At 37.0% G+C, this 24086-nt stretch overlaps 3 protein-coding genes across 4 annotated transcripts in view; 2 read left to right on the top strand and 1 right to left on the bottom strand.

The window, feature by feature from the left end:
• Window positions 1–2504, top strand: part of LOC124711849 (2-methoxy-6-polyprenyl-1,4-benzoquinol methylase, mitochondrial) — a 189235-nt gene extending 186731 nt beyond the window's left edge. The window contains exons 4-5 of the mRNA XM_047242075.1: window positions 2028–2139; window positions 2352–2504. Of these exons, the coding sequence (XP_047098031.1) occupies window positions 2028–2139; window positions 2352–2453 (214 nt within the window). The 3' untranslated portion in view covers window positions 2454–2504. The remainder of the gene's footprint in view (window positions 1–2027; window positions 2140–2351) is intronic.
• Window positions 2505–2515: 11 nt separating this feature from the next.
• On the bottom strand, window positions 2516–7994 carry LOC124711851 (dynein light chain 1, cytoplasmic). 2 transcript variants are annotated; one of them, XM_047242079.1, is made up of 3 exons: window positions 7839–7994; window positions 6602–6719; window positions 2516–3709 (listed from the first exon to the last, which is right to left on the bottom strand). In XM_047242079.1, exons 2-3 carry the CDS (start codon window positions 6707–6709, stop codon window positions 3548–3550), a joined length of 270 nt encoding a protein of 89 aa, XP_047098035.1. In that variant the 5' UTR covers window positions 6710–6719; window positions 7839–7994; the 3' UTR covers window positions 2516–3547. The 2 variants fall into 2 exon arrangements, with proteins under 2 accessions (XP_047098035.1, XP_047098034.1); XM_047242078.1 differs by lacking the exon at window positions 7839–7994 and adding an exon at window positions 7107–7279.
• Window positions 7995–8081: 87 nt separating this feature from the next.
• LOC124711850 (serine/arginine-rich splicing factor 1A) overlaps window positions 8082–24086 on the top strand; it is an 82271-nt gene continuing 66266 nt past the window's right edge. The window contains exon 1 of the mRNA XM_047242076.1: window positions 8082–8374. Coding sequence (XP_047098032.1) covers window positions 8208–8374 — 167 coding nt within the window. The 5' untranslated portion in view covers window positions 8082–8207. The remainder of the gene's footprint in view (window positions 8375–24086) is intronic.

Raw genomic sequence — 24086 nt, 5'->3', positions numbered from 1 at the left:
CGGGTCTGCTTCACAATAAATCTTATGCTGAAACGGTTCTTTTATATTTGTTGAAGGAGAAGATGCATGTTGGCCATCCCTCGTGTGATCAATTACACTCAGAGGGGGGGGGGGGGGGGGGGGGGGGGGGGGGGGGGGGGAGAGGAGAAAGACCCGCCATGAAGGAATTGTTAGAATGGGACGGAAATCAGTAGATGTGACGTACATTTACTGACAAACAAATGTTACAATTTCAGAAAATTTGGACCTCTTATTCAAGAGAAAGGAGCTTCACAAATGGAGCAAGTCAATAATGCGTTGGTCCATCTCTGGCCCAAACGCAAGCAGTTATTCAGGTTGGTGTTGATTAATGTCGTTAGATGTCCTCCTGAGAGACATCTTGTCAAATTCTGTCCAATTGGTGTGTTAGATCATTAAAATCGTGAGCTGGATGGAGGGCCCTTCCCATAATGCTTGAAATGTTCTCAATTAGGATGAGATGTGGTGACCTTGCTGGCAAAGGAAGGGCTTGGCAAGCACGAAGACAAGGCACAGAAACTCTTGATGGCTTGCACCATGATGACAACAAAACTAGGCGTATAGTCTATGTACTGCTGTGCTGGAAGGGTGCGCAGATGACAACTAAAGCGGTCATGTTATGAAATGAGATGGCTCCCAGACCATCACTCCTGGCTGTCAGGCCATATGGTGCATGGCAGTCAGGTTTGGATCCCACCACACACTTCTGGCAACATTTTTGCAGCCGATCACGGCCTGGAATCTCATTGACTGGACTAGAACTGTCTTCAGTGATGGGACCCACCTCAAACAGTTCTTTCTCTTGAATAAATCAGCCAATCTGAAATTATAATGTGTGTGTCTACATGTACGTCACATCTAAAAATTTCCAGCACATTCGAATAACCCTTTCGTTGTGCATTGGTTTTTTCTTTTAAAGAGTATTACAGTAGCTTTGCATCACATAAAACCTTTTTCAATCTGAAAACACACTACACTGGTACAATAGGGTTAACAAGGAGTAACACCACCATGGAAACTGTATATGTAAAACTGAATTATAAACATACTGCTTGATGTTAGCAAATGTATGATCAGAAAATGGGATAAATGAGAGATTAGTTATATGGTGACAAATCCACATCAGCAAACAGCAACCAATTTTTACATGCGGGATACATAGGCAAGACCAGATGTATTATTTATATGAACGAAACACCATACGCTGGCCTAAAAAGAGCAGTCTTGCTGATTGACATGCTACTTTTCAATTGACAGTACCTAACAACACATACTCAAAGTAAAATGACTCTTTAAGAAAACCAAATAAAATAGAGGGACTGATTCTTCCAATGGAAGTTCCATGAGAAATTAGGAAGACCACTTAATGTGTATTTTATTGTTTAGCAGTGGGAACCAACTGAACAGAAAAAGCAAGACACGAAGTGTAACAGTTGCATGGACCATGCCAAGTGCACAGACACAATGAATGAGTACAGAGAGAGCTCAATCAATCCTGAATTCTGTACAAACTACTGTGTGATTAAACAAGGCTAGTGAGGATTTTGTTTTGTAACATACTATTATTTCCATAAAGATTTCTTTTCACCCTGTTAGTAACACCTGCCCCTTTTTCCCCCTTTCCTTCACCAAAGATGTCCATTTGCGTGTTGTCTGAATCTTACTTTCTTTGCATTCACAATTATCAGTGGTGATATCGAGATTGTCTTCAGTGATGCTTATGACAAGTGCAACTGATGCTTATGTGGTTAATTGTCAGTAACAGACACCTACAAAACACAGACTTCATGATTCTGCTCAAGTGTTATTTCAGCTTGTAGCACACACATGCTTACAAGTTTTCATGTCATAGGTTGATGGCTCATACTTAAAACTCACAGTGCGCATTAACATTTCCTGTCAAGCATTGGAATCACTTTATCAAAGACAGGTTTAATGTAGATTCCTGTTTACAAATACTGTGAGGATGTGCACCTGAAAAATCAATGATATTAAATTTTCTCTTTCAGGGCATATGACCAGTACTCTTTCCAAGTAATACCAGTAATGGGGCAACTCATAGCTGGCCAATGGAAACCATATCAATACCTTGTTGAAAGCATCCGGCAGTTCCCCTCTCAGGTAAGCTCAACAGAAATGCAAAACAATACCAATTACACAATATACATATAGTGTATTGTGTGTACAAGTGTATTGTGTACTTTTTATAATTTGTGTCAGTAGTTTTCAAAAATCTTTGAACCAGATGTGGAAATTTGTGAAGACTTAAATTTAAGATGTACACGTCTGTTTTATTGCGTATCTTATATATTTTTTTTCTGTCTTCTGCACAGGATGCGTTCAAGACCATTATTGAAAACGCTGGCTTCTCTTGTGTTACATACGAGAATTTGACTTTCGGGGTGGTTGCAATACATTCTGGATTCAAAACCTAAATGTGTAATTAAAAGAAAGTAATAAAGGTATAAAAGGTTGTTTGAAAATGACTTTTTGAAACTTGTGATAAGTAATTTAATGTAATTTGCATCTATATCTTTTATAATACACATTATAGATGTGGCCATTACTCCACAATTTAGGAGTCACTTTAGAGAGCACCAAACTTTTAACCTAAACACTCAACCAGAGTAAAGAATACAGTTCCACTCAGTATCATGTATTTTACTGTGGAAACAAATGAGTGCTATTAAATGACTTATGTTGTGCGGTGAATTTACAAGCACTCTCAACAAACTTCCAATAAAAATTGATCAGCTTTCCAAATAGTACACCTTTTCTATAAGAAATGCACAAGCATTGCCAGAACAAATCATTTTTAATGATATATTAGTCATTTAATAATTTTTTTAGCAACTGGCTACATCAGAAATGATTATAAGAACAGCTGCACATGCCTCTTAGGTAATCTAAATAAACAATTGCATCAGAGCTGCCAAATAAAAAGGAAAGTATGGCTAATGGAACTCTATAACATATACACAGATCATTCAACTTCTTACATGACTATGTAGGAAAGTCATAAGAAGAAACAGTACAATACTGGGACGAATATGTAAACTATGAAACAAAACAAAAAATATGAATGTATACTTCAAAAGGATATCACTTAAGAATTAATAATGAACACAATCATGGAACAAAGCTGCAACCATCTTGCACAGCTTTAGTTTGAACTCTCATGGAAACAAAGCATTCAAAAAACAAAACATTTATTTTCTTCTATTGTGTAGTCAACCCCCATCTCAAACTGCAGTGTCACAAATTTATATAAGAAAGTGAGCAAAACACCAATACTGTAATAATTTTGACATTTTAGAATTATTTTTTTGTTTTCCTTTAAATCCAATAGTAATACTGTCAATGTAATTCAATACAAATTCTTGCCTTGGAAACAAGTCATGGAATATAACAAAACCAACAATTCTACGTACAGGTAGCAAAGTATGAATAGTTACAAATTTTTGAACAGTATGAATGCATTTCTCCCAGTGGAAATGTGGTTTGCAAATATAGGACGGACTGCTGCCAATTACCCGCTCTTGAACAGCAGTATCGCTACCTGTCCTAAATAAAAGTAGATAAAGTGTCGTGTCTCGTGGGTCACATAACTTCCAAAGTTGCGGCCCACAATGCAGTGCCACGTTGGGTTGTACTTCTTATCAAATTCTTTCTTAATATAAGCTGCTATGTCCTGGACACACAAAAAGTAAAGAAAGAAAATTAGTATATGACTTATCCGCAGCCGATCACACACGCGCGCACGCATGCACACACAAACAAACAAAACTAGAAATCAAAATATAATCCAGAATTGTTTCATTGAACTTTCTGTTGTCTGAACCAGAGCCAAGTGACTACATACAGACTTTTCTGCTGTACTCTGGACAAAAAGGAGAGTAAATATCTAAGAACTTCCTTCTATTCTGAAATAAGGAAAATCAATGATTGTAAGGGGAGCGCCACACCATTAGCAATCAAACTGTTCAGCTTGTCACACATGGCACTACTGTCAAGTGCTGATTTTGACTGTCAGCTTCAACACCATACTTGTTACCAATCAACATACAATTTGCTACACGGCCTGTTTATCTGCACAGTACATTTACTATCCGACTGCTGAACAAAATGGGAAATCTAATGCTCTACTGCCCACTGCTTTGTTACTGACCCTAGTCCACTAACACATACCGAATTTTTTTTTTTTTTTCCCTCCTTCTTCTTCATTGTACCTACCTACAGTTCAACATCTCCTTTCCGAGGTAAGTAGCAATTTATCCTTTTCCCAAAATTACTGTAATTCCATCCCGGGCTTTACATTGTTTCAAAAAATGTAAAGTAGGAATGGTTTCCTGTACATTACAACTGTTTAATGGCACCCAGATGCTGTTGCTACACTCTTAGTAACTCACAAACACTTAAGCCAGCAACATAATCTCTGAGAACTATAAGCACTGAGCACAAAGTTCATACAGAACAGTGCCAGCCATGAGCAACACATTTGGTAGTGTACTAACTCATATCCATCTCATCACAATTTTTGCCAATGACAATTGGCTACCATGAAGTTGAGCCTAAGATGGAGGAAACTTTGTAAAACTAGCTCAGATACTGAGACTGGGAGGGATGGTCATTGACTTTCTTATGATGATCAACATGGCACACCAAATTTGAAAGTTAACCTGAGGTATGGGGTGTTTGTGGTGGGTGGAGCTCAAGTAACAAAATGAACTGTTACCTACAACAATTTAACTGTTACCAACGACAATTTTGAGCCTGTTATTCACTCTCTATTTACTTTAAAAAAAAATTTAAAATTTGAAAACATACTCTCCATTTAATGCAAAATAAACACTATATTTCTGGCACAACACCCAACTTTTCCATCACTATTCACAACAGAACATGGATAGTCACAAAATATTTTGGTTATAATACTACGCATTCATATGTTCATGATATTGTACAATTGTAAGCAACTTTATTGTAATCAAAGCAAATTCTGCAACATACATACATTCGCAAGATTATTTTATATGAATGCAATCTGTTAGTGCATTTATTTATTCATTCATTCATTCCCAGGGATCCTTTCAGAATGGTGTAGTATTTTTCATAATACAATGAAAACAAATATAACCAACAAATATACACAGAATATGTGCTTTATGAGAGTAAGAGTTGAATTTGTTGACTCTGCTAATTCACAACCAAATTGTCACAAAATATATGCTTTATGAGAGTAAGAGTTGAATTTGTTGACTCTGCTAATTCACAACCAAATTGTCACAATCCAACCTAATCTCTATCTTGGGCTATGCTACAAGATTTCAAGGTGTGTGTGTTTCCTTATCTCCAAACAAAATAATGCTTTGGTGACTGAATCTATATTTGCTGTTCCAATATCTGCTTCACATATACTACATTTCATCATGGCAATATGCAAATTCTGTTTTTTAACTGATTCAGATAATTTTAACTTGTGGCAATCTGTCAAAGTGAAAATATTGGTTCCACATATATTAAGTGGCAACATAAATGCTCTACTTTTTATTACATAATAGAAAAACTGTTGCAAGAATTTGGGTGCTTTACATGTACATATATTTTGCATCACCTAAGAAGGATATACTTTAGGGTCTAACTTACTGCCACCAAGTTCATTGAAGATTGGGCACATCTTCAAGATGAGAAGGATATTGGCTGTTTTTAAAAGATCTTGCATGGTATTTGCAATAAGTGGCCTGGTGAAACTTTAGATAAAAGGAACCTTTACTGGAATAGAAATTGAATGTAAATTCAATGACTCGACCAATGCACCACCCCACCTTGCTCAGCAATTCCTTAGTAAACTCTGAAATATGGTGGGTCAAATGCAACATTACAAACTTTACATAAAATTATTGCTTTGGAAGAATAGTTTATGCCCTCACTACGCATTCAGGTAACATTCAAAATTTCATTGATGGAATTTCAGAACTAAAAGCAAATTTTATGTTATTACATCAAATGTAAAATGTTAAGTTTTACAGAATATACATGAACACGATTAACAGCTTCCACCAACAAATCCAAAAACTTATTAAATCCTTGCATCAATATGCAAGTATGGTGGTGCAGTGGTCAGATACTTTACTCCTTATCGGACGATGACAACACACACCCATCAACTGGTCTATACACACTTTAGTTTCCACTATTTCTCTAACAAAAAATACTAGTTCTTTGAAAAGGGATTGGCCAATCTCTTTATGATTTTGCCATTCCTCATCCCACAAATTAAAGATAGTTGTTTCTAAAAAGGGATGCTACTTGCAAATTTTGGACTATGAACATATATGTGTAAAGCTATCACCAGGTGTTTCACAGGCATTGTCCAAGTGGTTTGCTGATTTTTTCTCTGAGACGATAACCAAATCAACAAATTAATTACGTGGGGACACATTAACATGGGTTCGTAAACACAGTTCTGCTTTACTCTTTATATACCTTTGGCATAAACTTCGTGATTTTTAAAATTACCTCATACATGTGCGCTTAACTGAATGAGGTCAGAAGTAAAAACCAAACGCTTCAAACAACTTACCTTTTCAATGTTATATTTTTCTAATGCTTGTGTTGCACAATCTACTGCATCCTGCTGCATCTCCTCAGACATATCAGCATTTTTTATCACTGCTTTTCGGTCAGACATCGTTCTGGGCCTACAATTAAAACAGGAAAATTAAAATACCGACAACACACCATTAATGCAGACAACATACTATTAATGCGAGTTCATGCACAATTTATTTGTCGTAAGTAACACATGCAGGAAGCAACAAGTTAACCTTATTCATACTACAATTTAAAACTCACACCTGTCAAAAGTGACTAAGACATCTACTTTCATTTTACGGATGCAGTGTCTAAACCTGGTTTCCTAAGTAGAGCAACATAATATAACGACAGAACGTGAAAATTTAGCTCTGTATTAGGATGCTGAAACTAAAACAAACAATAGGGGAGATGACAATGATGACGCTAGTCTGCCGGTTACAAACCGACGATACAATCCAATATTTTAAATATAATAGAGAAAATTGTCTTACCTTAAATTATCCTGTCCTCAATACACAAGATGCAAATTTTAATTTATAATGGTAACTACGCTCCCCCTTCAAAATACCTTAAAGACTAAGCAACATTGACTTCCCTACAATTGCGGGCAAATCCTCTTCATTGAAAACTGAATTCCTGCAACCCTATTGGCTGAAGCTTAGAGTCTTCTACCAGGGTCTTCTATCAGACCAGCATGCATTGCGAATCTGCGCTCTTCGTCGTCTGTCTCTTGCTTTCTCACTTACATGCATTCTTGCGTCGACACCGATAGTGTTTTGGAACCATGCAAATCAATATTCGATGACGACATGGTTAAATTTTTAACAAACAAAACGGAAAATGATGGCAAAGATATGACTAACTTCAAAATTACTGATGCACTAATGCTTTTCCATGCCATATTCTATTGGAACCGAACGTGCACTAAACTTTACTCTATTAGAATTTCATTACTGTACCAATTTATGTTCAATTTAATGGAGTCAGAAAATGTTGCTTTTACGGTACTGCTCATGGGCTGTTTCTAGAATCATAAAAAAGGTATTTCCGTCAAGTAGATCACAATCAGTAAACGGAAGTCAAAGTTTGCAAACATTTAGAAACAAGCAACACATTCTTGAGTAAAGAACAGATACAGGAATTGCTGTAATAAGCGAAAACCATAAAACAAGTACACATACTAGTACTACTAAACTTTATGGGTAAATGAGAAGATTACTCACAGTTGCACTAGAGCTCGGTTATATATCAGCCGTACGGTGATGTATTCAGTAAGCGAATTTCGATTTAGGGTTGGTTCTTACAATATTCTCAAATTTTGACTGGGCTAACAAGCGAACTTGTATTCGCGGGAACTTCGTTGCGTTTGACACAACGTCAACAGTCTTTTCTTTATCGATCTTTCGCCTAGTGATCGTTGGACTAAATGAACGTATTTTCATTTTGCAACAGTTGGCAACAAGCCGTTGTAACAATCAATTTGGCGCCGGAGAACTTGGCCGCCATTTAACGCCATTTTAGTGTTTTGGTCGCGTGGATTTTAGATTGTGTTATTAATATTCACAGTGGAGGGAGATACAGAGAAATCTGATATGTCTTACGGTAGAAATGAATGTCGAATTTATGTGGGTAATCTTCCACCGGACATCCGTACTAAGGATATTCAGGATTTGTTTTATAAATTCGGGAAGGTAACTTTCGTGGACTTGAAGAATAGAAGAGGACCGCCGTTCGCGTTTGTGGAATTCGAAGATCCTAGGTAATGTAAATAATGGATTTGTTTTGACCTATGTGCTACAATTGTATGTATGGTGGTGCGTATTTATTTTTCTCATAATATATTATGTAATTCTGTGAATGGTTGCCGGTTAGGAGTTCCTTTTCAAACTGCAATGTGGAAGGGAAGTTTTTGGGTTTTTAGCGGTTGGGTTCGAAGAAATAAATGGTTTAGTGTTACAGATACCTATAGAAGACTTGACCATTATCTGATATACGTATTCCGAATCTATCTTGTAGCTTTAGGTTTTATGACGAAAAAATACGTTTAAATATGGGGCGACGGTAAATAGTTGAATAAGCTACGGGTCAGACTTACGACCACATCCTTTATTTGGCACTCTAGCCAATGTGGCCAGCTTTTGCCAACTTGTAGCCGGACTAGAATCTAGCAAACTGACTTAGACGCCTGGCTGCACTACAGATCAGTCTGTCGCCGCAGCCGAGATTTCAAAGGTGGTTCAACATCACTGACCATGTGCAGTTAGCTTAGTATATACTGTCGCGAAATTGCAAAGTTGTGAAAGAATGAGATTTCCTTCATATTTAACCTGCAATGATAAATAGCAAAAGGATTAGTAGTGCTTTGCCCATCACATGTACCAATTCCTTGACGTGAGAAGGCTTGAAATAACTAGGCAGTAGTTTCATAAAGTTAATTTATTCATTCTTTCGTTCATTAATTCTTAAAACTATTCAGCAGAACAGTAGGGCGATTTCATCCCAAATCATACACTGCATGTCAGTTAATCATGAGTTTCACAGGGGAAAATGTATTCGACTTCTGTATGATACGTTTTAAGTAATAAGAATTTTCATGTCATTTTAAATTGTGGTCAGCCGTAGCCAAACTTCCACATTTTCAAAGAAATAATCTGCATTTTCTGTAGAAGACTTTTAATAAAAGTCACGACCGGTTTCACGACAGTAGAGAAATCATCCTTAGGTGATTCTTTTCGGCGATGATCTATTAATAAGAATCTTTATGAGCTGAGGATGCGTCTCATGCTAACTTGAAAGAGGTCGCGACTATTAATAAAAGTATTCTACAGCTAGTTCGGATTATTTCTTTCAAAATAAGAATTTGCAAGTTCTCTTGACTTTTCAAGTGTGGTAGAGTGTAAAATATATGTTTTGTAGGCCTAAATTAACTAGTAAACCAAAAGTACTGGAGAGAGGGCAGACTTTTTGCCTTAAAGCTCCCTCTGCGGGCAAGCTGTGGTGTCACGTACTTATGGGCTTTCTTTTAACTACGAAATTGAAGAAGAAAATCAAAAATTTTAGAATGTTTATAATGTAATTTTTATTCAATTTGGAAAGCCACAGATTGCGGACGTTCCTGTTATAGAACCGCATACAGCTGAACTATTAAGAATGTTAGCTCTATGTTCTGCAATGTAGGAAAAGATAGATTGCTACACAAAGCTTTTGGCCACAGCCTTCATCAGCAAAAGAGAAACATACACCTTGTGCACATGAGACCACTAGCTCTCTCAGATGGGCCGGAATACTGGGCATATGGCCAAAAGCTTTATGAATGTGTCTTTTAGTTGTCTGTCTGCAACTTAATGTCTTCTTTACAGCAAGTAGCAACCTAGGTTTTCCTACATTAATTGATGTTCCTACCTGGAGTTGCTATTGTTTCATATGCTGTAGCTATCTCTGTTACATAAATATTTTAGTAGATATTTAAAAAAGTCATGTTTGTATGAGTGTACTCGAAAGTCTCAATCACAAAATTTGAGACATACTGAGTGTATTATTTGGTTACAGTTAGTAGTTGGAGCAGTTGCAGTGTGGAATGATTTTTCTGTGTAAAGTGTTAGTTTTTCAACATTCTTTGCTTTTAACGTTTCATCTCTTAACATAAAATAAGCATGTGGCAGTGCTGCTTTCACCTCTTCTGTTAAAAGTGTGTCTGAACTTGCATGTGAAACATTCTGCATAAGAGCTTTGTGTGGTTAGAACTTTTTGTGGGATATATATTGTCAGTGAGGGAATACAGTAGGGAAAGGATCATTGGCATTTATTGGTCGGGAATGAGATGGATGTATTTTGGAAACAAACACATGAAGATGGTGTTTATAAAAATAGATTGAAAGCTGTTTACAGTTGGAAATCTGGCTGAGTTACTGCAGAAATATCTTGGTCCTCAACACATCCATTCTGCAGGAATCCCTATACTGTTGTGTGTATGACAGTAAGTGGTGGGCAAGACAAACAGCTAGTCTCTTTCAGGAACTTAGGTCTGCTTTACAGACCTCATGGTTCGGCAGATGCTTTCAAATGGCAGTCGTCAATTTTTCAGTGTGCAGTTTGCATTTCTTAAATGCTGCTCTTGTTGGATTATCCTTGTCCACATGAAAATTTAGCCTCGTTACACAAGTTCAGTGAGGAGCAGTTGGGAAAAAGTCAAATCTTTTTAGCTGTGTGGTACTGATTGCTGCAGTCTCTCTCTTCCTGTAGATTTTTTGTTGAATTGTTGAAATGTACACTCAAAAGGTAAAAAGATTGTGGACAACTAGTTCATTGTCTAGTAAGTTTTCAGATTCTTTGCCGTGTTTTTCACATGTGGAATTTTTATAGGGAAGTCCAATTCAAAGAATGTCATAAATCAGTAAAATCAAGAGAGAAGAGAGAAAAATCTGAAAAATAAGAGTAAAATGCATAAAGCTCACATGAATTTTCTATATCTAATATTGTTATAAAATGCCTGAACAAAATAAAATAAAAATTGCTTTCCCACTCACTTGTAATACTGTAAAATATAGTTATTTTGACTCGCAAATACTGATTGTGCATTATATTTACTGAGCAAATATTAAAATATTTTGTCATATCCTTTGACTTTTGAGTGCAACTTAAAAATTTATCACAGAGTGCACAGAAAAAAAAAACATTGCGTACTGTGTCTGTACCTTCCACAAGTAGAATGTCCAAATAATATCCCATGCAATTTTTAGAATATTGACAGTGGGAATTTTAGAGCAAATATTTTATAATGAATAAAAAATTTAGTTACGGCATTGATCTCATTGTGGACAGTAGAGTTTTCACGTTGTCATTTCTGAAGACATTAAACAGCCTATGATCACTCATCTTTTCAAAACACACAGTTGGTGCTTGCAATAAGTTAAAAATGTTCATATTTTACGATTTCCAAATTAAAGAAGCAAAGCAAGCTGAGAAGTGCTCGTGTGCCCAGAATGAAATTTCTACTCTGCAGTAGAATGTGTGCTAAAATGAAACTTCCTGGCAGATTAAAATTATGTACTGGACCGAGCCTCAAAACTCCATACTATTGCCTTTTGTGGGTGAGTGTTGGCCTCAATGAGCAATCAAAGCAGAACTTACAATCTGTCCTCACAGCTTTACTGCCACCAGTACCTCTGGTCGCCTTCCAAACTTGACAGGTCCTCACCTGCAGGACGGATTGTCAGTCGTGATTGGGTAGCTCGGTTGGTAAAGCACTTGCCTGCAAAAGGCAAAGGTCCCGAGTTTGAGAATCTGTCCGGCATACAGTTCTAATCTGCCAGGAAGTTGCAGATATGTTAATCATGTCTGATAGTAGCCTATTGTGAACAGAGAAATTTTCACAAATACCCTCGTTTAGATCTGTAACATCATAACAAAACAGAGAATGAAAATATTTGTCATTTTGATAAATGACATTTGAAAGTTTAACATACATTCTTTTCAGTAAAGGTAGAAATTGTGACACATACACTCTTAATGTATTTGATATAATATAATAAGTCCCAAACAAGCCTTCAGTTCATGGCTTGTAATATGAGTGAAAGTCTCTTATATGACTAGTGATACGCATATCATTTCTCTGTTGGTTTCATTCAAAATCATTAACAACATCTCTTCAGTTATGAAAAGTGGAAATGATGATATTTTTGTTTCGTCAATCCGTTGAAGAGCAAACTGCGTAGGTTCTGGAGCAAGACGAAGATTGTTTGCAGCCCTAAAATAAAGAAGTAAAATAAAGGAAAATAAACTAAGCTATAATTAAATACAATACAATAAAGTAAATTACAAAGACATACAATAAAACCTAAACCTGACAATGAGTAAAAAGTAAAGATATACGCCATGAAGCCCCAAGGAATGATGGACGTTTTCACCTTTCTAGACAATTGGCAACTGCACCCAATCAATCATCTATGGCTGGACCGAGTTTTGAACCTGGGAGCTCAACCATGACAGCCCTGTGCACTAGTAACTAGACTGTGACATGACGTAATAATATATCCCCATAAAATAGTTACATTTATTCTGCTCACCTTACTTTTGACTCTGCTGGAGGATTTGTAGATCACTGTGTATCATTATGTGAAATATATACATCTCCAACTACATTGGTTTCTGTAGATGATACTCCCCCTCATCTCCTTGCATCACATCACTCTCCTCACTTGAATCAGCAAGAAAATCTTGAAAGTCAGGATCATTGACAGGATCCTCTACCATTTCATCATGTGACTCATTCAAAAGCCTTTCTAACTGATCATCGCTTAGAAAATTGATGCACAAAATCATATTAATGATGTTGTTATATTGTTACAACAATGAAATGCCTCTGAAACATTGTAGACAACAATAACATTAATTTCAAATAAAATTTTGTTAACCCTTCAGTGGGTATGCCGTTCATACTTCCATGAATGGGTGCGTTGCGGCTTTTACACAGCAGTTAGTATTACATTTGTAACCTAAGGAAAAATAATCTTTATATAATTGCCAGTTAAATTGTATTGGAGAAAACATAACATTACATGGCTCTATAAAAAATAAACTTTTTTTTGTATGTTGCCTTCACAATTGTATATTATTGTAATTTATAACAAGCCGATATTCTTTATTGCCTTCATAGTTCTTTTAATTATATCATTTAATTGCACTGATCCACGTGAAAAGAAAGTAACAAGGGAACACATTATGAAATGCAGCGTTCGTAAATTCCCACTCCTGTTTATGATTGTGAATAAATTAGTCAACTTCCATCTGCAGCTCACTTTCACATTGTACACATTTTATACCTTATGACATTATGTTTCATGCATACATTTTTCTTGCATTTCATGTGTGTTATTTTGGTTCTGTTGTTCTTATGCCTGCCACACACATAACAAATTCCAGGTTTTGTTGGCTCCTTGGTTTTTCTTCTTCATGCCTATACTTAGTCATGAAGGTGTGAATATCCTTGGGAAGCGTGTCAAGTAATGCACGTTGATTCAGATATTCTTTCATTAGGCCCGAGTAAGATGTTTCAAATAGATTTTGTCTTTTTTCTTTATTATCAGGATTGCTGAATTTGAAAACAATGTTTGCATTTATCCCAGCAATATCGAGATGTCTGTAGGAAAGTGCAAGTGGCCATCGTCACGTTATTCTGGAAGTACTGTAGTATGAGCACATCTGATCTACAGTTTCTGCTCCTTTGGTAGCATTGTAGTCCAAATTCACTCTCAATTTCTTAGTCTCTTGATCTATTTCATTTGTGCTGTGCATTGTCAATAAACATAGCTTTGTTCTTTTTAGGAACATTCAAGATCATACAATAATCGCCTTGAATACCGAAGAGACATTGCTGGATTTCTCAGGTTTTATTTGTTTGGAATTCTTGAGGTATTTCCTTCTTATTTTTTTCTATAGTTCCCAAGAAAGTCAAACCTTTGCCCAGTAGATTTTCAGCCAGATAGCAACTGTAGCAATTGTCAGTCATAAGATTTCTGTTTGTTTTCTCAATTGGTGTCACTAATCTTTGCTCAACGTCATCAGGCTTGTTAGACTTCAGATAGGGTCTTGGCATCTGCTTGCCACAGTAAATTTCGAAGTTCAGGGTGTAAAATGTTGTGGCAGCATACAAGGCATAAATCTTGATCCCATATTTTGCAGGCTTATTAGGGATATACTGTGCAAATCCGCAGCATCCTCTGAAAGGATGCAACATCTTGTCAATAGTGACAAACTCTCTGACATTGTAGTTATCAAGGCAGTTGTTGACAAACTTTTGATGGAAGTCCCGAATAGGTGCTAGTTTGTCATTCTTTAATTCCAGGTATCCAGGTCATCAAACGTGAGCTCGAAGCAGAAAGCAAAAGTGTTTATAGCTGAAGAGAGCTCGTAAAATAATCATTCCTGTACCATCTGCATCCCACAGTTCACAGCAATTTGTGTGTCCTCCATTCTTTATACCTGTTAGATATAATGCACCTAAAAGAGCCTTTATCTCTGGTTTTGTGATGTCTCTGCAGTCTAGTTCTCTTGAATCTTGAACTTCATCTCTTATACTATTATCGATGTATCTGTTTGTATTTTCCACAATGTTGTCAATCATCCCATCAGTAATAAATAGATAAAATGCATCAATTTCTTTTTCCGTAATTTCAGCACTTGCTTTTGGACCTTTTAGGATGTTCTTGGCTTTGGTTTTAGAAGGAGGAGGAAGCGGTTCACTCATCCAAATAGTTTCTTTATCTTTTCCTATGTAATTATCTGTTTGTTGTCTCCCCTCTTCAATCAGGTGGTCATCTGTTTCCTCTGTTGATTGTTCGGAGTCACTGCTGTGGTTTTCTTCTTCTATAACTTCCTCTTCTGACTCGGATTTATGTGATTCTGACAATTCTTGTAATTCTTGTAATTCTTCTTCTGACAATTCTTGTAATTCTTCTGACAATTCTCACAATACTTTCTCAGTCTTCAGGACATACAATTAGACGGTGCCTGTCAAATGCCTTCTGTTTCTCCATTTCCACGCTTTTATGAGCTAATGAAACACGTTTTTATAAAAGTAATGTATTGTAGCAAATCAGTATCCAAGGTTGTAAAAAGTAATAAAAATTGCATATTGAAACTTTGATTAAATTCGAATATTCACTATATACTAATATAAAAGCAAGATTGCCTTGAGGCAAAAGAAAAACACAAGTATAGATAATACTTACATTACAAGGCGCATAGCGGCAAACGTGCCACAAACACAACACTCACGTTTCAAACAACAATTGTGACCAAACTGCTTGAAAGCATGAATCGTGCAAATGTAGTAAGTGGAGACACCTGTTAAGAATAACAAATACGTATTTGGACGTGGACGCAACGTAACGCTATCTGTGATACTAACAGAAAACTAAATCTTGCGGCTAACTGCCTCGTGCGTGCCCGCACAGAATCATATTAGTGATGTAGTTGTTACGTATTCTTACAAGGTGAAATGCCTGTGAACCATTGTAGACAACAACATTAATTTCAAATAAAATTTTGTTGGAATTCAAATGACGGTTTCTGATTGGGTCTAAAAGACCTATTCACGGTGTGTCAAAGCATGTCTCCCAAATTGTTATACATTTTGATACAAAGATTCAGGACAACATAAATTATTACATGTCTGAAGAATTATCTAAGGTCCAGTTAAGAGCATAAATATTAATCATGGTTTTATGTTAATTTTAGTAAACAAACTGGGTTATCTAAACCCATTCCCAATAGAAAGGTTAAGATGTATCTGCAGAAGGCACTGGACCAGAGGCGTAGAAAGTGCTTGGGCAGGGGGATTGAAATAGGGCACCATTGTCTGTATATGTTTTTCTATGGTGACGATCAGGTTGTTGCAGCAAACGATGAAGAGGATATATTTTATATGCTTAGGAAGTTTTTGCAAGAATACAGAAACTGGGGTTTGAAAATTAATTTTGAGAAGATTGAATATGTGTAGTGGAGAAGAGGGAAGTAATCTGGACATGCAGACACTTTATTAAAATGTGTAGAGTGTTTAAGTACCTGGGTAGCATCCTTTCATGTGTTGGAAGATGTGACAGAGATGTCCAACAACAGTCATTTTTAATCTTGTTCTTTGTGGGTAGTAATTCTCTTTGGACCTGGTGTTGTGGTCATGTATATCACTACATCTAGTTACTTCAGTTTTCTGTGAGACAAAAAAGTAATTAATTTATAAAGATACAAAGAGTTATGGTGAAGTACTTGTGTTATCTGAAAACATCATGGCAACAGTCTTTATAGCCTAGTCCATGTATAATCCTTAACCCTCTTTTTGTAGCAATATTACTCTGTTAAGCTGAATGTCTGCAGTGCAACCCCGTATTTCTATACAGTAGCTAAGATGGGGATAGATTGCCCCATAATACACAGTTTTAAGCGTGTGGGTGGGCACCATTTTGGACAGTTGGCTAAGAAGATACAGCCCATTGCTGACTTTTTAACATACAGCATTAATGTGGCTAATCCACTGGAGGCTTGAGTCCAGATGGGTCCCTGGAAATTAACACTCATTTGCTTCCTCTGCCACTATACCACATACCTCAGTTATGCATGAGTGATGTGAGCTGCCAGTTGTAAATATTACCATCTTTATAAATAGATACTTAGAACTTCAGAAATTGACCATGTGAGAAGAGCCTGTAGGATTCCCCAACTTGACCACATATGAAATATGGAAATAAGAGAGAGGACAGTCTCATCATAGTATTACAGATAAAGCAGAAGAAAGACAGGTAGTTTGGTTTGTGCTTATGGACGAAGACAGATGGTCCAAGAGAGTATTTTATAGCAACATCCTGGAAGGAGAACAACACGGAAAGTGTGGCTAAGTGGTATCCTAGAACTGATGGAGAGAAGAGGAATGGAAGAGGATGAGGAAGAATGGCAAGTTGAGGCATTTAACGGCAGAGATATGGGATGTGGTCACAGCTTTAGGATGACAGCAAAAAGAAGAAGAAATATCTCAATAGGTGAAAAGGATGAGAATGCTAATAATTCTGAACATGGATGGGGGGGGGGGGGGGGGGGGAGGAAATCAGAATGTGAAAGATTTACTCTGATTCTGGAAAGATCATTATCTGGCAGTGATATTGCCAACTAGTACACAACACGCCACAGGCTCATTTAATGGCGGTGGAAGGGTGGGGGTGGGGGGAGGGGGAGAGGTTTGTATATTCACATGATTGGTGTTGTTTGACCTTCATTCATGGTAGGAAGCACGACAGTGGCTGGATTTGCAGCAGCTCTAGGGTTGGTGGTGTGTGAGAGGATATCATAATTACATGTGTTTAGTGTGAATAACTACAGTAAGAACTGTTCAGTCTGGTGAAGTAAATGTTGCAAAGTAACAAGCTGCTTAATTTAAAAAAAATATTCTTAGTTGGGAAAAGAATGGTACAGTGATTTGGTGTGTCAAATTTCAGCAAAGAAGAATGAAGTGAAGATAATATGAGGCAGAAAATAGCATACAGCAGTACACTTTTGGACAGTAGGGTTTCATTTTTAAGAAAGTGGAGATAACACGCAGGTCAACTTCAGCTTCATGTTTAGTGTTGTTCAGAATAGGGGAAACAATGACACTGAAACTGGCATAGCTTCCCATGGCAAGATGAACTGTTTCACTAGAGTTACACAGCACCAGTTTGTGACACTAAGACACCACACAAAAACATAATACAAGTTAGATTATAGTCATTGTCAATCCAGACCCATAAGAAATAGGACATTTGTTTTTCAACACTGAGATTTTGGATGAGATTGCAGTACCTATCAGCTTAGAACTGTGTCATAAGGAATAAATTAGTCCTTCTTCATCCAGTTATAAAGATAGAGACAAAATTTAAATTGAGGCTTTGATTAGTTTGGTGGTTCTGTCTTCCATTTTCAATTTTGGACATGAAAAATTGGAATAACTTTCTGCAAATGATTGTACTGGAAGTCCCATTTTTCGTGCAGCCACGTCTCTAAAACTGTGAAGTTTTGGTGGCTCTCAGGTTTGATGATGCATCTACTCACAAACAAGGGAAAAATGATCCTGCAGCAGCTGTGTCCAACATTTTCAACATCTATATTTCTAATTGTCAAAGGTATACTCCATTGGAACTTACGCTTGTGTTGATGAGAGCCTAATCCCATTTAGAGGCGGGTACTGATTCAGAAGATTTAGGCCCAGTTAACATGCTAAAAATGGTATAAAGATTGTGTATCTCACAGATGCACAATCATCACATTTATATAATGCTTGTGTTTATGGGGAAAGGTAGTGATGGAACAACACTATCAGAAGAAGAGAAAAAGTTCCAAAAGCCAACTCAGTCTGTGATTTGTCTTTCCAAATGTGTATACGGAACAAACAGGAATATCACAGTATACATCGGTTTTCCTCCATTGAATTGTGTTAGGAGCTACTGAAAAACAGTTGACATATGTTGGAGCTCTAAAATCCAACAAAAGAGAAGTTCAAAAAGGGTTTCTTCCCAACCACAAGCAAGAAGTGGGCCCCAGTATTTTTAGTTTCAGTGAAGATCTTACACTATTGTCTTTTATTAAAAAAATCTATGGCAATTATAATGCTTTCTTCAATGCAGGACTGTGTGTATACCAATGAAAAAGAAACAAACAAGACATTATTAATTTCTATAATGCCATGAAATGTGGCTTAGATCCTTTAGACACAAAGTGCAGCAACTACCCAGCTAACTGGTGAACAAAGAGGTTGCCTCTGACAAGATTTGCATTTCTAATATGCAAGACACACAAATGCTAATGTTACGTATTTACAAAAGTGTGTACTGTCAAGATTTTTCATGAAGAGCTTAGTAATGAGTGTAATCAGAAGACATATATGGGTAAGGCCAAAGATCTTCAACTTTGGATGAACTTAGGAAAACTACTTCAAATATTTTGGGTGGGGAGTAATGAGATGGTGATCCAACAAAAAGAGAAAGAAGTGACAAGTTAGAAAAGAGAAGAAAAAAAAAGCTGTCGTTACTGTCCCTACACACTAAACAGAATTGTGGTGTACAAGTGTGTGAAATGTAATAAACTCAGTTGCTTACAGTGTGCTATGAAAACATGTGAAATACATGCAGAAAGTTTTTAATTTTTTCCCCACTTCGATATGTATCAATATATATGAGAAACTAGGTCTACTATACGAACTAATTCATTGGAAACACTTTTGAACTTCAAAAAAATTACCAAGTTTATAAACTTTTCGTAAAGAAAAGATACATAATTTTTGTATATTGTAAAGAAAATTATGAATTAAACACAATAAAAATATTTGTATAAAAATTCATCATGCTTTTAAACTGTTATTTATTTATTTGAGCTCATTTTTTGTTCCAAGTAATGGTTAATCAAAATATTATAGTTTTCACATGGCTATATTAAACCCTCACAGATAGCAAATACAAGGGTTCAGTAAAGAATAGCCAATTCTCTTGAAGTTTTAAAGCATGTTACATGTGCAGTGATTTTTCTGAATGGTTATATTTCTCATTTTCTGAACAGCTATATTTCTGAAGAAATGATTTGTCACGAATAATATCACATTGTAGTAAAAACAGGTGCAGTTTACACATTGTTTTTCCTAATGGCTGCTTCCAAATATTCTGTAGCATTTCACTTGGGCATTGATTCGCGTAACTGCAAACGTAAGGATCCCTTCCTTGTATGTTTCTTACCCTGTCTACTTACAGAAAGTTCCAAGTTTACTTTCTATTAATTAACTCATTAATTTTAGAAAGAACAACTTTTAGGCCATACTGGACGTATAAGTAAAAAGTTTATTTTCTGGCAGGCTTACATACTGTATAATTTCAGTTTGAAATTAGTTTTTGTCATCATCTGCCATCTTCAGGTCATAAGAAGGATGTACACATTGTTATTGGATACTAGCGAGGAGCGTCTAGGTATCAAAACACTTTACTTAAAACGCGCTGCCATAAATATTACGCAAATCGCTGTAAGTATAGTTTGACTGCAGCATCCTGAAAGAGTTCTAGGGGGGGGCAGGGTGTAGAGGAAAGGAGCGCTGCTTACGGAAATTTTACACACAGGGATGGCTACGGGGAGAGTGACAATGCGTGGGGAACAAATGCGCTTTCCTCACTCAGTGCTGTCACATGTAGTGTGATACGTTCTTCATTCAGAATGATATGTTACACTTCTGCCTCTCAAGATGAGGAATGGTATTTCTGCCTCTCAAGCTGATGAATGGTGTTTATGTAAAACCATTGTTTATGTAGTATTTAAATAGGTAACTTATCACCATGTGCACTTTGATTTGAGACATCCGTACATGGTGGGGGAAGTATGAGCACAGGACAGCGGTGAAACGTAGTGGAAATAGTGCCCCATCTGCTGTAGCAGTGTCGCTCATTCTTGGGCATTGCAGCTAAGTGATGTTTTGGAAGGCACACAACAAGAGGTGCTGCTGACAATGACAAAACTTGAAAACAGTTTAAAGAAGCTTAAGATAAATACCATTCTGTTCTAAGAGTGTATTTTGAGATGATGATCTGATAAGTAAATTCACAATGGATCTGTACACCCACTGTGGTAAATGTTAATATACATTATAAATGAAATACAGAAGAGTTCATTAGAGACAGAACCGAACTAGTAATTTTTTGTTGAAGTTGTGTGTGATTGTGCTGGGGGAAAAAAAAAAATTGAAAAGTGATTAATTTTGTTCCATCAATAATTTCATGTTTGATTTCAATGTAATCAGTTAACTAATAACTTCAGAGTAGCTCTTAATATTAAAGAACAAGTACACAAGCACACTAACTGTAAAGTGAAACTCAGTCTTATAGATAAAAGCAAAAAAGTGATCTGTGTGGTCTCTTGCTGTGATCACATTGAAACTCATTTTGGAAAGGGAGGCATCTGAAGCATGTTTGATAATCTGCCCCACTTACTTAGTTTTCTTGTTTAGGAGGAAGTGACTCTCATCTAGAACATAAAATACATAGCTGCTATAAATGATCCATTCATTTTCAAACTTCTATAGTTTCCAAGATATTACTTGTACAAATGACTGATGCACGAATTGAACAGTAAACTCCAGGTGTTCGCACTGTGCCAACCAGTTGCTTTGAGGGTGCAGTGTTTTATGTAAAATAGCAACAAATCAAGAAAAGAGTATTTGTGTCCTGGATTATGCGAGATGTTTACCTGTTACAGCACTGCAGCATGCAATCGCAAGGAATTACGGAAAAGAAATACAGCAGTCCCACTAATCCGAACGCCGGTAATCCGAATGTTCGGTTAATAAGATCATGAAAAATGTTAGTCTAAGAATGGAAAACTGTGCGGTAAACTGCTGCATGTACAAACTATTTTAATTTACACAGTACAGTAAACATGTATTAGAAAAATTGGCAAGAAAACGTTAAGTATAAACAATGCGTGACAATGAAAGAAAACTTGTCAAATTTGCTAAAATACAGCAGGAATTTTATCCCTACTTTTTAGATGACAAAACTCATTGTTTTTTGGCATAATGAAGAGAGTCTGTTATATGATGCATAGTTGTGCCATTGTCTCATAAACAAATAAGCAGGTTTAGCAGTGGGCTGTTGCTCCAAATAATATAGCACGAGGTCAAGGGCTTCTGCTGTGTCACTGTGTTCCTTTCAGGCTCATTGTCACTCCAGCAATCCACTTCATCCTGGTCTTTAGTCACAGCAGCAACGAAATCGGTGTCAGTAAGGGTCTCCACACATGCCCCATCAGCTGCCATCCAGTCATCTACACCTCCTTCACTAGCTTCTTCAAATCCAGGCATTGTCTGTATCATATATACTAGATTTTCCTCTTCATTTTCAACTAGGTTGTCCTGAAATTCAAGAGATGTCCTCAGTTTTCTCCACAATTTTCTCAAGAGTATTTCCTGAAATATTCTGCCATGCCTCAGTGGCCCAATAAACATCGTCCTTCAGGTTGGTCTTTATTTTGTCCACTAAAGGAATGTATCATCTTGGATCAACACCCTTAAAAATTTTCTGTAAATCAGTTTTAATTTATGCAGTACACCCTGGTCCATCGGCTGTAGAAGTGGTGTAAAATTCGGCGGCAAAAACATCACCACAAATTCTCCATCGCATAATTCCTCAGTGCTGGGGTGAGATGGCGTGTTATCAATCAAATGATTTTCCTTATAAAACCATTAAACAGAGGGAACAAACTGACCTTGAAACCGTTCTTCGAACAGCGTACCATCCATCCATCCATCCGTTTTGCTAGTTGCGGTAATATACGGGCAGGGACTTCATGTTGCAATTTTTGAAAGCTCTGGGCCTAACAGATTTGCTAATCAACAGTAAAGGCAGCTTGTGATTACCAGCAGCATTGCTGCACACCAATAAAGTCAAACGATTTTTGTGCACATCTTAAAACCTGGAGCATGGTCTTCTTCTTTTGATTCCAGTCCCCCCCCCCCAAATGCCCTAAAATTAAGCCCAGTCTCATCAGCGTTATAAATTTTTGGGGAGAATACTTTCCCTCTTTTATCATTTTTTTCCAACTCACCCAAGTATTCCTTCTTTCTATCACGGTCAGAAGAAAACTTCTCTCCAGTAATTGTTAGTTGGCAGATTCCATGACATTTGAATCTGTCCAATCAATCCGTACTTGAACTAAAAGACTCATCACCATTCATTAACTTGTTCAGGTAAACAAACTTCTCCTGAACTGGTGCTCCATGCAAAGGAGTTCCCCTTTCTCTTTCCTGTGTAAACCAAAGGAAGAAAGCTTCATACACTTTGTCGTGCTGGGACTGTTTCAAAGTCTGCTGAATTTAGAGTGTTTTTCCCGAATATGTTGACAGGACTGTTAAAGCTTCACTCTGTTCTTTTTCCAATCACAAATGGTTGCTTTACCAACACCCAGTTCTGTAGCCGCTTTAGATACATTCTCACCATTGTCTATCCGTTTCAAAGCATTCAATTTTTCTTTGAGAGTTAACGTTGTAAATTTCCGTTTACTCATGATGAAAATACGCACACCAGTAAACCTGAACGAATACAACTGTTGTGCATGCCAGTGATCAATAACTAACATAACCAAGCACTTTGTGAGCCAACTGGCAGCGCACTGACTTCCGACACTACAGATGTCTCAACAATGCACAACAACAAGGTCAGTGAGTGAGAGTGTGACATTTTTCCCACACTTGTTCCCATTTGTTACCACGGTGTGCCTACTTATCTGCTTGGCATACGTCATTCTAGAAACTCCTCACCGCAATTCCGGCTAATCCGAACAAATCAGTAATCGAAACAAGGCCCAGTCCCAGTTAGTTTGGATTAACGGGACTCTACTGTTCCGTGTAAACAGATTGTATGTTAGTGTTCACAATTTAGGGACATTGCTTGTGTCTCTAAACCGACAAGTACCAGTAGACCAAGTGTGTCTGATGCAAAGGTGGAGAGGGCGGCAGGAGTTTTGTGTGCATGCGGTGGGCGTATCATCAATGGTCCATGCAAGTCACAAGCTTGGAATACCACAGCAAATTGTGTAGATGGTTGTATGACTGCAGCTACACTTCAAACTGCATTGTCTGCAGTGCTACCAACAGGTCACTTTAGTCACCTGTAATAATCTTTTTCTTTTAGTCTCTTCTTTCTTGCCACAAGTAACGTTTTTTGCAATCTTGGTGGTTTCAATAGCTAGTTGGAAACAGTGTAAGTTAAAGTATAATACATACTTCAGTTCACAGTTATTGGAACCAGTTCACCAGTATGAAATGTATGGCAGAAGAACTGAAATATCCTCAGACAAATAACTTGCTGAAAGCAGCTCTAGCCCTGTCTCACGGGAATGCTAAGGTTGAAAGGGATTGTTCAGCTCGATGAAGGTATCTGAGAGAGGACTATGTTTCACCCTCAGAAAAAAGCTGT

Source organism: Schistocerca piceifrons, chromosome 8 (assembly GCF_021461385.2).
Source record: "Schistocerca piceifrons isolate TAMUIC-IGC-003096 chromosome 8, iqSchPice1.1, whole genome shotgun sequence".
NCBI lineage: Eukaryota > Metazoa > Arthropoda > Insecta > Orthoptera > Acrididae > Schistocerca > Schistocerca piceifrons.
Note: the sequence above shows the minus strand (reverse complement) of the source record. Positions and strands in the feature narration are given on the sequence as shown.

Coding starts and splice junctions, on each gene's coding strand:
- LOC124711851 (XM_047242079.1), bottom strand. CDS start 6,709: ATGTCTGACCGAAAAGCAGTGATAAAAAATGCTGATATGTCTGAGGAG. Junction 3,710..6,601: donor AAAAATATAACATTGAAAAG/GTAAGTTGTTTG, acceptor TTGTGTGTCCAG/GACATAGCAGCTTATATTAA.